Source organism: Gavia stellata, chromosome 4 (genome assembly GCF_030936135.1).
Source record: "Gavia stellata isolate bGavSte3 chromosome 4, bGavSte3.hap2, whole genome shotgun sequence".
NCBI lineage: Eukaryota > Metazoa > Chordata > Aves > Gaviiformes > Gaviidae > Gavia > Gavia stellata.
The window spans coordinates 69,115,374-69,131,235 of NC_082597.1; the positions used below are offsets into that span (position 1 = coordinate 69,115,374).

The window sequence follows — 15,862 nt, forward strand, 5'->3', positions numbered from 1 at the left end:
GCAATGGATATACAAGGAATGCTATTGTCAGTAGAAAAGAAAACAGTATATTAGAAGTCATTGTCACTTGATACAGTTGAAACTAGAAAGGTTTTTAAAAGAATTATCTAACAAAAAGTTAATCCTATCTAACAAGAATATTCATAGCTAATTACCTGAATTTGACGGGCTCTAAATTTTATGCCGCAGACTAATGGTTAGGTAAGGAATGATCAGTTTTGGTTTCTCATTCTTTCCTCCAAAGATCCCAGTCTCATGCATTACTGGGGACAGAACTCTGGACTGGACAGACCACCATATAGACACACAGCAGAGCCACTGCTGTGTGATTATGAAAATGCCAGTGTCCTTTCCAGAACTTTCCAAGACAAATGCCTTAGGATACAAATGTGTTAGGTGAGAAAATAACTCCCATGCTCAAATGTACAAAACTGATCATTTAATCCATTTCTGACACCTACCACAACAGTAAACAAAGACACACTGGTTCCAGGGCTGCTCAGTACAACAGAGCGTGAGTTCTCGAGGGTACTCGGAGGGGCTCTAGAAGGTACTCAATGCCTTCTTTGCAAATTTGTCCTTAGGAATCCCAGGTCCCTTAGGCTGGTAGGAAAGTCTGGAGTGATGAAGACGTACTTACCCTTGGTAGGGGAGGATCAGGTTAGGTAGCATCTAAGCAAAACGGACATACACAAGTCCATGGGACCAAATGGGATACATTCGTAAGAGCTGAGAGAGCTGCCTCTCTCATTGTGACACCACTCTTTATTTTTGAAAGGTAATGGCAATTGTGGGAGGTTCCCAAGGACTGAAAGAAAACAAGTATCAGTACTATCTTCAAGAAGGGCAAGAACGAGGATTTGGGGAACTTCAGGCCTGTTGGCCTCACCTTGATCCCTGGGAAGGTGATGAAACAAATGGCTTCCTACTGAAGCCATTTCTAAACATATTAAGGACAAAAAAGTGATTGGGAGTAGCCAGCATGGATTTACAAAGGGGAGATCATGCTTGATCAACCTAACAGCCTTTTACAGCGAGATGACTGGCTCAGTGGATGATGGGAGAGCAGTGGATATTGTTTACCTTGACTTTTGCAAAGCTTTTGACACTGTCTCCCATAATATCTTCAAAGACAAACTGATGAAATGCGGACTAGGTAAGTGGACAGTGAGGTGCATAGAAAACTGTCTCATCTGCTGGACTCAAAATATTTTTGGCATGAAGTCCAACTGGAGGCCAGTCACTAGTGGTGTACCCCAGGGTTTGACATTGGAGTCAATACTGTTTAACATCTTCATTAATGATGGGGCAGAGCAGGCTTGCAGACAATAAAAAACAGGAATGTGTAGTTAATAGACCAGATGGTTGTGTTGCAATTGAGAGGAACCTTGAGAAGCTGGAGAAATAGGCTGAGAGGAACATGAAGTTCAACAAAGGGAAACTGAGGAAAAATATCCCCATGCAGTACAGGGTGGTGCTGACCAACTGAAAACCAGCTTTGCAGAAATGGACGTGGGTGAACAAGAAGTTGAATACGAATTGGCAACATGCCCTTGTGGCATAAGAAGGCCAACAGCATCCTGGATTGCATTAGGCAGAGCATTGCCAGCTGATCAAGGGAGGTTCACCTCTACTGAGCACTGGTGAGACCACTGGTTAGACCCCTCTACTGAGCACTGCAGTGCTATGTCCAGCTCTGGGCTTCCCAGCACAAGAAAGATGCAGACACACATGAGTGAGTTCATTGAAAATCTATGAAGTTGACTTAGGCACCTGCCAAGCAAGGAGAGGCTTAGTTTCCAGAAGAGAAGGCTCAGGATATAATACAAATGTGTATAAATACCTCATGGAAGGACATAAAGAAGACTAAGCCAGACTCTTCTCAGTGGTGCCCAGTGAAGACAAGAGGCAAAAGGCAAAAAATAGAATACACAAAATCTTGTTTAAACATAAGAAAAAAACTTTTTTACTTCAAAGATGTTTGAATACTGGAACAGGTAGCCCAGAGAGGTTGTGGAGTCTCTATCCATGGAGATATTTAAAACCTGACTTAAGATGGCCCTGAGCAACCCACTTTAGCTGATACTGCTGTAAACAGGGTGGCTGGACTAGACTGCCTCCAGAGGTCCCTTCCAATCTCAATGATTTTGTGAGTCTCTGCTGAAAAAATCATCTTGTGGGTGTTTAGACAATCAAGGACTTCTGCAATGAATTTCTGAAGACATGATCTTGCATAGTAGAAGTGTAGTTCCACTCATGTACCTGGCTTTCTTCTATTGTATTATGATTTTTAGTTTGAATGTTGCTCTTACAAATAACTTCAAAGCATGCACAGACAATCATGCCATAGGGTGGTTAGCTTCTCAGTTTGAAGAAAGAACAAGCACCTGTGTCTTTCTTCCTGCTATACCCCTACTGCATAAAGTGAGAAACTTCCTCTAGCACTAGGTTGGAAAAAGCATGAAGAACAAAGTACTGACTCTGGCAATAATGCAGAGCTTCACAGAAAAAGTGAATTTCATTTAAATATAAAATCACACAGCAAGTGCCTCATGGCTAATCTGAGCAGGCCACATTCAACATGTAAATATATTTAACTCAGCTACACTTTTTGCCCTCTCTGAAAAAAAGGGAAAAAAAAAAAAATCAAAGAAATAATTTTACCAGAATGTAGTATCTCATCCACCCATCTCACAGGGTAGTGCAAGTTTGATGACTAAAGATATCCCAAAATTCAAATAAAGAGTTAAGTCCAAAGACTATTCATGGTAAGCAGAACAGTTTTCTTTTAAAGCTAGCCCATGCTTACCTCCCTTCTCTATGATTCAAAGCCTGATTAATGGAAGCACTTGATCTACACTTAATTGAAGTTTCAGATTTGCTTTGCAATTCATATTTAAAATAGTTATGAATGGATTGCTATGAAAAATCATAACAGAAAGAACTCATGAAAAAAGAGTGTAGAAAACAAGCCTACAACACTAACATAATTATTAAAGCTTTTACACTAAGGAAAAGTTTCCTTTCCATTTATTAGCTCTGAGTTACCTTTATCAATGCAGTGCTCAAGCAAATTGTTTTCTTAGGTTCTTCCGAGCTTACGTGTTGTTACCCTTGAATTTGAGTAACTTATTTTTTTGTTTGTTTGCAACAAGCTTTATTTTATCATCATTTCCAGGCAGTTCATATGGACCCTCAACGAAGTCCTAGTACAGAGCCTTCTGCAACCTCATCAACTTTTTTTTTAATTTTAAATACACTAGGACAAATGACTGAATTATTCTTAAAACACTTTCCCCACCCAGTTTCTGACTGGTGACTTATGTTGTCTCTCATTCACTTAATGACAATTAGGCATCTTACCTAGTTGATTATCAGATTAAAGTTTTTTCATAGTCCAAATAAGTGCTTCCTGTAGTCCCTATTTGGTCTATTTGAAAACAAATGAAGATCATTTTCTTTTTTAGATTGGAGAGATCCTAACCCGTTATGATACTACATAGACCAAAAAACCCACTTCAGTAAGATGAAATAGCTTTTTTTCTCCCAAATTGTTCTCTTCCTACAGGATGCTGCCTTTTCTTCAATATTTCTCCTTCTTATTTCTATTTTTCAGCATAGCTTTTTGGGCAAAAAACATATAAGCGTGTATTTAAACTTTTTTCTTTAACATGATGGATAACATATTCTTGCACATTTCACAATGAGTTCTGCAGAATTTAAATAAATCCATCTGGCCCTTATTTGTCCAGGATACTTTTAATAGGCTGACTTCTTCAGAAACCATGAATACCTTAGATTCCACTTTTATACTCCACATGATCACAGAACTAAGCATAGAAAAATGAGGGGAGAAGCAGTAGAGTTTAACAGAGTTCTCACTATACGAGTATTTTTCATACCAAATTCCTCAGCAAAAGGAACAGCAGTACACACAAAGGCCTATAAAGAATGACATTGACCTGACTTGGTATCATTCCCATGATTCGATTACATGGCTAGTAGGCTGGTATCAAATACAGGGAAGTATGCTGAAGAGAAAAAAAGCCTGTGATGATTTCAAAGGAATCTGTAACTACCGGAGCTCAGAATATAAGGTAATTTTGGCAGATGGGTAGCATGGCATTGCTGATGAATAAATCAGAAGCACCAGCATGACATTCTAAGCAACTGTCAGGTGGACAGGTAGAGAAGATATCAGATGCCATCATTATCAAACAGCAAAAAGTAGCATGAAAGAAATGTCACCATGCTCTTTAGTGGTAGAACCACAAGAGTACTCATCAGCTACGACATCTGATAATTACTACGTCTTGTTTCACAGGTCTGTTCTTTAGTCCTGTGTCTTGTTCAAATCTATGCTCCTACAAAAGACGCATAAGAAAACAAAAGGTTCTAAGATCAAGTCAAAGAACTGCTAAGGAACATTGGAAAAAAACCTAGACATACGTGGTGAATGTCAATCAAAAAGAACAAGACCACCACTTAGGATGTTTTAGGCAAGTTTGTTATAGTCAGAGACATCTGAGGGGAAACAACTGCTCTGTGTTGTGAGATTTCATAGTCTATCTGTACAATATGAAGCTCAAGCTGAACAGAACATTGTCAAAGGAAACAAACAACAGACAAGCATGGTACCTCAGTATTGCCGTTCTCCTGAAGCAAATACCATGTCACATCTTAATCTCATGCTCTGCAGTAAAAACCTGACTTTGAGACGTGAGCTGCAAAGACCTATCAAGTACAAGGAGAAGACGCTAGATCTGATACTAGGAGAGAAGGTCAGCGAAGACCTGATGGAACTTGGAAGAGCTTTGTAGATAGATGGCTATGCTGAAACCGATGAAGTTTTGAAGTTGTCAGAGCTTGAGCGCAGAGCTAAAAAGCCCTGGAAACTGGGGATTTTTACCTAGCTGATGTAAAGCAGCCACAAGATGACATTAATGAACAGTCACATGACGGTGTACAAGGTGCTCTGCAGAAGAGAGGGGCCAAGGAGGACAAAAACTGTCTCAAAGAAGAGCAGTAGCAGAAAGGATTTCCAGTCAGAGCCCTGCTCAAACGAGACATACAGAACCAATTCAGATTGTTTAAGAATAGTAGTGCACACTCTGCATCGTCCAGGCTGAGTATGGCACAGTGCCCTCAGGAAAGCTAGGCCTTCTGGATCCTACTATCAAGTCTTTCACACAGTTAAAAAAATCAAAAGCTAAAGCACCTGAAAACCTAGAAACTATATTCTTGTTTGGGCAGGGCAATACCATTGGAACATTTTGCTGAAAGACAGTGAAGAAGCAGTCAAAGAACAGAAATAGAAGCCCAGAGGCCACACTTGCTCACCACCAGAAACGATGTTCTTATCAAATGGTTGTGTGTAATGAAGTAATGAAGAAGGAAGCTTCAGTTATTTGGGGCACATCAACCAGATAAAGGATGTCTACCTAATCTAACCTTTAATAGATCAAAGACGGTGTATTAAATGGGTAGATGGTGTAGAAGAACTGTACAGCACAGAGCTAAAACCAGAGCTTGTCTTGTAGTACAAGACAAGGCACAGTGGTTAAAGAGGAAAACATTTTGTCATGCTTCGTTCTGTACCCTAGCAGCTCTTCAACTCTTAATCTCCCTAGCTATCATTATGAGGCCTGCTAATACCACTTCTTCTTACCAGAGAGCACGAAAAGGCAAGCATGCATTAGAAGTATGTTTTTCAAAAAAATACTTTAATGGTTTAGCAACTTAAAGCTCCATTAATAAAAAAAGGAGGGGTGTGGCTATGTATTTTATTTTTCATCTAACCTTTAAATGTGTAATTTAATTTGGGAATAAGATATACCCTTCAAAGTTAGTTACACTCTTAAAAAAAAATAAATTCATCCTAGGCCTTAAAAATTGAGCAGAATTCCTTTGATACTTTGAAAATTGATGTTCTTATTCTACAGCTCCCAACACTTTAAAACACCATTTTCTCCAAAACCACACAGAATTAAAAAAAGGAGAACAACATATTTCATAACTGATTTCAGCATATCAGCATGGTAAGTCACAAGACATACCCTGGCAAGGATGTAGGTATCATAAAGCAGCCAAAAAAGCATGACTGCTGTGAAATATATTGACTTTAAATACAAAAATGATTATCACTGCCTTTGTTTATCACACCCTTCCTAATTTTATATTACTAACAAAAGAAGAAAAAACCCACATATCCAGTTCTTAAGAGGTCAGAGACTCCTAATACTCATGTCCCAGATGAAGAGGAAGGTTTCATGTTATTTCCTTAGCAATCACTTAAATGCAGAAAGATTAACAATGAAGTAAGAGGCAAATTTGCAAAAGTTCTTATCTTCAGGGGAAAATAATTCAAAACCCTATTATTTAAACAACAGATCTTCTAGAATTTCTTCTCCTTTGTCTTGATTTTCTGTGTGGTCATGTAGAAATGGAAGGTAAGTCTTTTAAAGATTTATTACCTCCTTCTCATAGAATCTGAAGACAGCCTAATATTTTTCCAGTTTTCCATTTACAGTATTTTTAGTGTTATTTAATGAAAACTGCTTAAACATTTCATAATATCTCAAATCACACTCTTTTATGCCAAGACTAGATACTGATTCAGTATTAAAACATAGAAAAGATACCAGGTTTTGGAGGTGTTTGTCCACTATAATACATTCAATCCCTATTACAGAAGATATGAAGGTCTTAAGCTTCAAAAGAAGCTATACCACAACTAAAAGGGCTACATTTCACCATAACTCAAACTGTTTGCTATTATCTTTCTGAGGATCTTATCAGTAGCCACATTTCAGAAAAATAACTTTTCTCTCTTTAAATTGGTTATGTTTAAGATATATATATTTCTAGACTCAGAACACTTAAGAGCTTTATTATTGTATGACAATACATCTGAAATACAGGAAACAGCAGTAGGAACCTGCAGGCTCTGTAACAATTTGCAGCATATATATGAATAGTTAAAATTATTAGATTTTTATTCCCCGAAGTAAAACATTTTTGATTGCTCAATAATACAGAACATTATTAGTCCATTAGTTACTTCTTTATTTAGAAGCCTCAGAAGACCAAAGCAGCACATGGGCTGAAATCATACTACATTTCAACCTTTCCATTTCCTTCCACTAGTGTTTGAAAGTAGTTAACAACCACAATTAAAAGCAGTAACTTCACTGTTAAAGGTCTTCTCTCAAGGAAGTTACTTGTACAAACCACAGAAACTATTAGCAGGTTTGAATATTCTACCCAGAAAGAGGACACAACTTCCAGGTGCTACTCAATAAGCATAGGAGCTCTAAGGGTCAAAATGAAAGCCAATTTATACTTGTTCTTACCTCCTAGCATTCAACAAATAATCAATCATATACATGTTCTCCTTTCAGAAGTTTTTATTGATGGCATTAATTTATTTTGAATTGTTAGCAAATTCTGACAAAACTTTTCTACCAGCCACTTCTACACAAAATGAGAGAGCACACTGTCCAAAATCAGTTTCACTTTGAGTAAAACTATTTAAAAACAAAACCAAACCAAACCTTTTCTGTTTTAAAGTACGAATCGTGAGCAAGTTGGTATCATAGTATCACCAAAAAGAAATGTCCTCTTTTTACAGACAGCAAGTCTCACCTTGGTATACTCATCTTTGGCTTTGGTAAGCATCCGTAAGATATCCACTTCTTTGTTATTAGCAGAATTCACGATCATTGGGGACACTCCTGTTCCCGTGCCCTGCTGTGCTTTGAATTGTTCCTGCTGAGTTAGGCTGAAAGTTGGAGGTGAGAGGAGAATATACAAAACAAAAACCAGATAAAATATAAAAAGTTTAACTACAACTACTTTACAGTAATTAATCAAAACTCAAATATTTTCATTTTCCCCCCACCTACATTAAAGCATGTGTAAAAAAAAAATTCTATTAAAAGATCTATATTAAAACACTAGGCTCTAGACTAAAATTTCTGTAACTCAGTCACAATTTCTATACCCAGAAGGAGCAGGGAATCTATACCCAGAAGGAGCAGGGAATTTATAGTATTATTCACTTCTGCTAGTGGTGGAGGATGGCAAACACCCACAAATCAGTCATTAACTACTAGCAAATGTCCAATTTCCTGCCCCAGCTGTTTTATTATTATTGTAGAATGCTGAGAATTAAAACATGCAGCCAATTGGCTGAGCGACAGGGTATTTTTTATCTATATGCAACACTGCTATTATAAACCACTACATGTGGTTTACAATAGCATGAATCCTCTGAAAACTAGTTTTTATTGTAGTAAATTACCAGTTTGAGAGTACCTAATCACCACCAACTGAAACTTGAGTTAGTTAACTAAAATTAGCTGTCAAAAATCTGGGTTTCCCAGGGTTTATTGCTTATTTCTGTAAATTCATCCCCATCAATTACTTCTTGGGTCACAACTGACTCACTTTAGAGCTGTAGGCTATACCGCAAAACCAACAAAAACCCCTAAACAACCCCCCACCATTGTCACAGTCTCTGTTTCACAATGTTTTGTCACTGCAAAATGAAAAGCAGCAGGTAGTACTTTAAAAAGATATATAGAGGAAACACGACTACCTTCCCATACAGTATTTTATAACAAATCCTATCTGGAACATAGTGGTAGAAGAGTTACAGCACTTTGCTATGGATCGAGATGTGCGAGGATGAGCCTTGTTTGGACTTGTACTGCAGGGCACATAAATGGGCTTTTGGGCACTTGGTAACTTTGGCAATCAAAATTGATGTCACTTCCTCAGCATGCTTCTGGCTACAGAAGCTGTTAAGACTGGGACAGATGACCTGAAAAGGAGAGATTAACAGGTCTGACAGTGCCTTTGCATTGCGCTCTGTTAGTACCTAATACTGTCAGCTTGACTGTATCCACCTCCCATGGCTTTTCTTGGGATAACAAAGACCTGGCTCTACATCATCCCTCCTGTCCCTTAAAAGAATTGTGACACAATGATATGTCCAATCCTATATACCACAGGCAACCGGTATATCCAATCTCTGCCCGTTCCTGTCGGGCCCCTTTACTATATTCTCCACATTATACTTCTAAAAAATTTAGATTGCATATGTTGATAAAAATCTGCAAGACTTCAGCTCCTTCCTCCTCCAAACAAACATGAAAACATGCAGAATATAGTCATAAGAAAGGGATCATTGCAAACAAGCCCATCATTAGCCCAGCCAGAGGGTAAAGCAGAAGAATGAGCCCTGTCCATTCTGGACATGTGAACAAAGTAGTGACAGTAAAAAAAAAAACTATGCATGATATTGTTAGATTAAAATACAGCTGAGAATACAGTTCTGTTTGAAATTTTAATCTCCAACTTGATTGCAAAATTAAAGATTGTATAACATGTATAAAATAATATTATTATGTACATAAAAGTAATGAATTCAAAGCTAATGAAAGTCTTGCTTCATATTCCAAAACCAAAGTGAATTTTGTACATATTGCTAAGAAATGAAGAAACAGGGATTCAGCCATGATGTAGAAATAGGATAAAACCCACAGAAATTGTATTATTTACAGTATGCCTTCATGATAGCCCGTACTGACGTTGATATAGGGGGGAAAAAGGTAACAGCAACATTTAAAAAGAAAATCTCCCTAAACTGAAAAATATATTAAAACCCCAAAGAATACAGTTCTTCAAAACAGATCTGAGTCATCAGGAAATAAATCAGATGAACTGTTACACTCTGATGTAGCTGGAAAGCTGCACAGCAAATTATGAAAAAGTATTGCAATACAGTGACTTATTTCTGATTATACAAAATGCAGGTGTGTGACAATTTTACTTGCAACAAAGTCTATAAAAATAGGTTTAAAGTAGAAAGGTATGACCATCCTAGTAATATAATGTGCATGTATGTACAGAAATACATACATAAAAAAAGCACAAAAAGTCTTGTTTACCCATCACTTACTTTTTCATGAGCTCTGCAATTCTTTGGCATTCTTCCTTATCATAAAACCAAATCCCATATATGGACACTGTAAATGCACATCAAACACAAACTATGAGCATCTTCTCAAACAGCAATTCTACCTGGCAGATATTTAAAAGTGACCTGTAAAGGAATTTTTAAATTTATGTCTGTCTTATGTTTTCCCCATCTATAAACATAAAAATGACACCTCAGATCCTCCAAAATCAAAAAAGATCAAAGGCATATCTCTAAGGATGTAAATTACAAGCTCTTGAACCTTCAAAAAAAGGCAGAGGTGTTTGATCCTTTTCTTCAGAACACTAAACCAGAGGGTTTTATCTTTAAAACCTTCTCCTCTGTCAATTTTTCCAGTTGTCTTATCATATCCATTAGAGTCCAGTGGCTAGTGTACTGCAGGTAGTGTTGCACGCATATATAAGCAAGCAAGATTTGTTTAGTTTTCAACAACCTTCAGGCCTATCTTACATATCATCAAAGTTGTTAGAGTAGTACTAACGCACCTCTGCCTCCCTGCAGGTTTCCTATAATGTTGTCCATTATTTTCACCACGAAAGAAGTAATTACCTGTAGCCAACCCCAGGATTAGAAAATCTGTATCTAAGTTCAGACCTCCACTAATGTAAGTGCCTGCAGCTTTGCACAGCAACAACAGATTTAAATTTACTAGTAATTCAAGATTCTCAAACGTACACACCGCGAATGTAACCATCATGATGGTAATAGCCATAATGGAACTGTAGTTAGTGCAGCTTCCTCCATAATAAACAGGGAGCTTTTTTCCCCACTCATGACCATGTTATACAGCTCTTGTAAGACAGCCTGGGAATAAATCTACAACACTGTCTCAAAACAATCTGTCCACACTTGTCAGGGCAACTGTCCTATTTTTAACATCGGGCACAAATTTGCTCTGAGAAGAGGAAGGGAGAAGGACTTAAAGGGTTAACACGGATCTTACCCTCTCTATCACTGCAACCTTGTGTAACATCTATGCTCCCTTTACATGACATGGTAGCAAATAAGTAGCCACTGTGTTTCTTCCCACTTCCCCCTCCTACCATACTGCAGGGCAAGAGTTTTCCCTTAATCTTACTAAGAAATGGCGATTCCTAACATGCCTTCAAACATAGTAGGGGCTAGATTTTATTTGAAAGGGGCATAAATGGATGTGAGTATCTGTTTAAAAACAATTGCAACACTGACCCTGATCATGTAATATTTCGTTATATTAGCAGAATCCAAAAGCAATCTCTTCTTCAATTCCACAGAATCAAACCCGTGGCATACGAAGTATAATTTGGCTTTGCTAATATTTGGAAAGAAAATGAATGTGCAGCTGTTTGTAAGACACAAGTGTAATACTTATCTCCATTCCCCCTCAAATTTTCAGCCATGTGTTGTCTTTTATATAGCTAAAAATGGTTCAACTGTTTAATACAGCATACTGGTGAAAAGCCTAAAAAAACCCACAAACCAACAGCCATCCTATAGACATACAATAAATAACTTTTAAAAGATGTACAGTCCTTTTTATGATTAACTTCTGAAAAGTGTGATGATGATTTCTTTTATTGACCCCAAAAAAAGGCAAGTAACATAATATGCGCCAGTGGTTCTCCAGATGTTCTACATAAGAGTTGATCTGCACAAATAATCTCCTTTTTGTAACACAGATTAATATTAAAATATGAATTTAAAATAGACATTAATATTCTAACACATTCTAGTAAGCACCCAATAATAAACTGCAAACCTGTAGAAAAGTGTGTGAACCATTCACAAGGTTGAAAAGTACCAACCTATTATGCAAAACCACACATTCTTCTGACAAAACACGTTTGAAAACTTGTTGTTGTCCGTATCACAAGTAACTCTATAGTTTTCAATGCAACAACGTAGCAAGCAGACTGAGATCCCCAGACAAGCCAAATTTGTTTTAATCAAGATTTTTCTTTATAAAAGAATCTCCAATGCAGAAAAGTATTGATGAAACTTTGGCCATCTGCTCCATCCTCTCAATTTTTTTTCATGTCTGCCACAGCTGGTGACATCACTAATATGCAAGACAGGTTGAACAGCTTCACCTTTGGGCCAATTGATCAAATATGTCATAGGCTATTTATGAATAGCTGATAAATTTGAAAGCTGACAGTCCCATGGAAATACTGCAGCGCTTCTGGCCATTGAAAATTGAAAGACTGGAATCAATAGCAGAAGCAAGCTAGTTTACCTCAACTCAGTGACAAACACAAGTAAACTGTCTGATTGCCAGCATAAAAGACCAATTCAGATTTTACAGAACTACAACTAATATTTTGAAATATAATTCAAACAAATGCACACCCATTTCAGATCACAGAATATGGACACTAATTATTGTCTGTCCCACCAGACCAAACCAGCACCCCAACAATACATCACATCTTAACTGAAGCTTTAAGTCAGGATACTGCAGATCCAGAGACCTTTAATCTAGATGTTAGCTGAGCTTCAAACTTACCCACCCAGTCTTACTTTCTCACCTCAGTCAAATGGTACTTTCAACCCAGACTAGGAAGCACAGCTGAAAGCAAGCTAAGACTGAAACCCACATCCTCTGAGCTTACAGCTCACCCATTCAGTAGTGAAATTTTTCAGAAGTGGACAGTCCTCCTCTTCTTCCTTCCACACTTCTCCCATCTGTCCAGAACAGATGAACACTTCAGAAATACACTGAGAAATAATTACACAGACACTCCATTTGTTGCAGCACAACGTACTCCCAGCTCTTTCATGCATGGGAGAACAATGTACCAGTGAGAAGGTGATAACTTGGATACCTGGTATCTCAGATTTCCACCAAAGTACACTAACGTATGTTTTCATATTGGGTGCTCATCATCTGGAGTAACCATGGTGTAAATTCATACTACAGTAGTATATTCTGCTATAATCTACATTTAAGGAAACAAAAATGTAAATAATAGTAGTAAAAATGTGTATCAATGGCCATCTTCTTGATTAATGATGAACACAAAATGGCAAAAAAAATTTTTTATGTACATGACAACACATAAAAACCCAGGACCAGCAAAAGAACCTAAGATGATTACAAACTGTAACTGTCAAACTAGGAACCTGGCACGGTCTCCACTGATAAAAACTAAATACACATACAATACAAATTTCACTACAAGCTGTGTGCTAGCATGAAAACACTGCATGTCTTATCAGGATTAAATCTAAACAGATTACTTTTATCCGCCCTCCATCTCCATCAGAATGTTTGACAAAAAGGAAATCCTGATCTAACTATCATCTGTAGAGTAGTAATTTCACTAAAATGTTCACGTTAAAAATGAATCACTAAATAGCAGAGGCACAAAGCAAATTCTTCTACTGCAGCACAAAAGAGGAAACATTAAGTCACTTTTAGGCCCAGCTTCAGCTATAAAGTTATCCAAGACGAGATTATTGTAAAAACCAGAAAAAGAAAAAACAAATTAAAGTCAAGTGTCTTCTGCTAACCAAGTGAACCAGATACATGAAAAGTAGCTAACAAAAGCCCAATAAGGAGAGCTAGTTTTATACTGACAAGACGGTACACATCTATTCATCCCCTTTCAACAGTTCCAAAGTAATTTACTAAAAGAAATGAGATTTAGTAATGAATTGATCACATTAAAGAAAAAAAAAAGGCACCAAAGTTATGATGTTAGCAAGATTACACAAAACTAGAATGATATAATGCAGCTATCAAATCAACAAGAGACAATTAATATTGAATGGGAATAAGCTAAATATGTTACTTAAATAATCTATTAGAAATTAATAAATATTAAGGGATATCAGTCTTTAGAATTTTTAAAATTTGAAAAAGGTAGGTTACTCATAAATCAAAACTGAAAAATTTTAACAAAATCTGTGAAGCTCACTTAATATAGCTCAGTGATTGAATTTCAGGAAGTATATTATTTAATTTTTAAATCACAACTTCAGAGCCAATTCTACAGCTTCCGCCTTACAATTTTCATTTTTTGGCTGTGGATTTCTCCTGTCCTCACAAACACTAGAGCACTTGATACTATTTATAAGCAAAAGCTGACAGCTGCTCTCTACCAGAATTATAGACAACAACTTCTAACCTCTCAAAATCGAAACATTTATTTATTTATTATGATGATGAAGAATTTCTTATCAACTTCCATAATTCATGCTAAGTATCCTATTGTAAAGGAAGGCATTTTCTCTAGGATTATTTATTCTACTCTTCATTTGTCTAGCTTCAACTTCCAGCTATTAGTTTTTTGTCTTCTGGATAGACGTTTCCATTATCAAGTTTTGGGTTCATTGTATCTGCAACACATTATTTTTAAGCTATTGCTCCACCGACTGCATACAGTATTTAAGCTTGGTAAAAGTAAATACAGAAATACCATAACTACTGACTGGAGACTCCCCTGTACCTAGAAACTGTTTTACATTTGCTGGTATTAAAAATAAATAAATAAATAAAATTATTCTTCAACTTTCATGTTTTATTCTTGATATCATGCTTCTTAAGGTACTTTATTCCCTACGTATGGCCTAGACTCTTGCTCCTGAATATGTAACTCCACACTTGGCTACATTAAAATGTAGTTTCTCTATGCACATCGTACAAGGTAGCCAGACTCATTTGTGTTGGTCATCTTTTCTCTTTGCTATCTACCATTCATGCAATATTTGACTATCCAACAAACTATTAATGCTTGCATTTCTTTTTCTAGTATTTTTTAGAATATTGCAGCCTCCATTTTGCAGGACCTACTGAAAAAAGAACCAAAGTAGGTTATACCCAAAATAATAATTTTTAATCTATGAATTCTTAACTTAAAACATGTATTAATGCACGCCATGTTAATTTTGTGCTCTTCTACTCCAATGCATATGTGATCAGTTTGTCCACAATACTGTCTTTACAATTACAATACAAGCATATGATGTTCCTTCCACCTTGCTCAGGCTCAAGCAGTGAAGGAGACTTGCCTGTTGAAGCCCTACATCCTGCTCTGCAGCATAAAACAAGAGAGGACTGCAACAAAGGAAAGAAGATAAAAACAACCTGCAGCTAAAGCAGCTGCATGCTATATTGGAAAGCTGAATTCCATCTCTGATGCTGCCCCAGAGATATTATGCAATGATACGCAAGTTGTGAAATGTCATCTTAAGTGGCTGTCACTGACTGTGTACGTTTCAGTTCCCAGTGTTTGATTTAAGGTCCTAGACCTGGGTGTAAGATTTGAGTGCATGACCTGCAAAACCACCAGCTACTTATAATCACAATCAAAGTCTGTAAGAAGTGGTTTTGAACATATGAATGATAAATATATTGGAAAAATTAGGCCCAAGTAATTTAAAGTCAGACACCCTACATTTAATTGATCTCTATATAAACTACTCTGCCCTAGGATCCCAATTTGTAAAACAGGGAAGAATAATACTTCTAATCTGAGCAAGGTACAACAGTTCAGCTTATTTACAAGTTATTAGCTATTATACTGATCAGTATCACAGAAAACAACACGAAAAAAGCAATTAATGGTTCTGCTCCTAGTGCAGAACTTCAGCAGTATATAACAGTCAAAGCAAGAGGCCTGCGTATCAGTAATGAGGAAAAACCAGAATAATGAGTAGCTGCTTTTTACATTAACTACATTCAGACTATTTGATAAATGAAGCAAAGTTCTTATTGCAAAAGACGATGATCACATAATTTAAAACCATAAGCAAAAAAGAGAGACTGCACAAGCAACCTTAATTTTGGTATTTGCTAGTTTAGGAGCCTTCTTTTAATTCTTTACAGCCTTAAAGTTCTTTCAAACACAACATTTTGCTTAGCTATTTAGGTATTTA

At 36.8% G+C, this 15,862-nt stretch overlaps 1 protein-coding gene across 1 annotated transcript in view; it reads right to left on the reverse strand.

Annotated features, from left to right (window-relative positions):
* Positions 1-15,862, reverse strand: part of DCP1B (decapping mRNA 1B) — a 46,724-nt gene that overhangs the window by 11,116 nt on the left and 19,746 nt on the right. Inside the window, exons 4-5 of the mRNA XM_059816762.1 lie at positions 9,965-10,031; positions 7,645-7,780 (exon numbers count right to left, since the gene is read on the reverse strand). Of these exons, the coding sequence (XP_059672745.1) occupies positions 7,645-7,780; positions 9,965-10,031 (203 nt within the window). The remainder of the gene's footprint in view (positions 1-7,644; positions 7,781-9,964; positions 10,032-15,862) is intronic.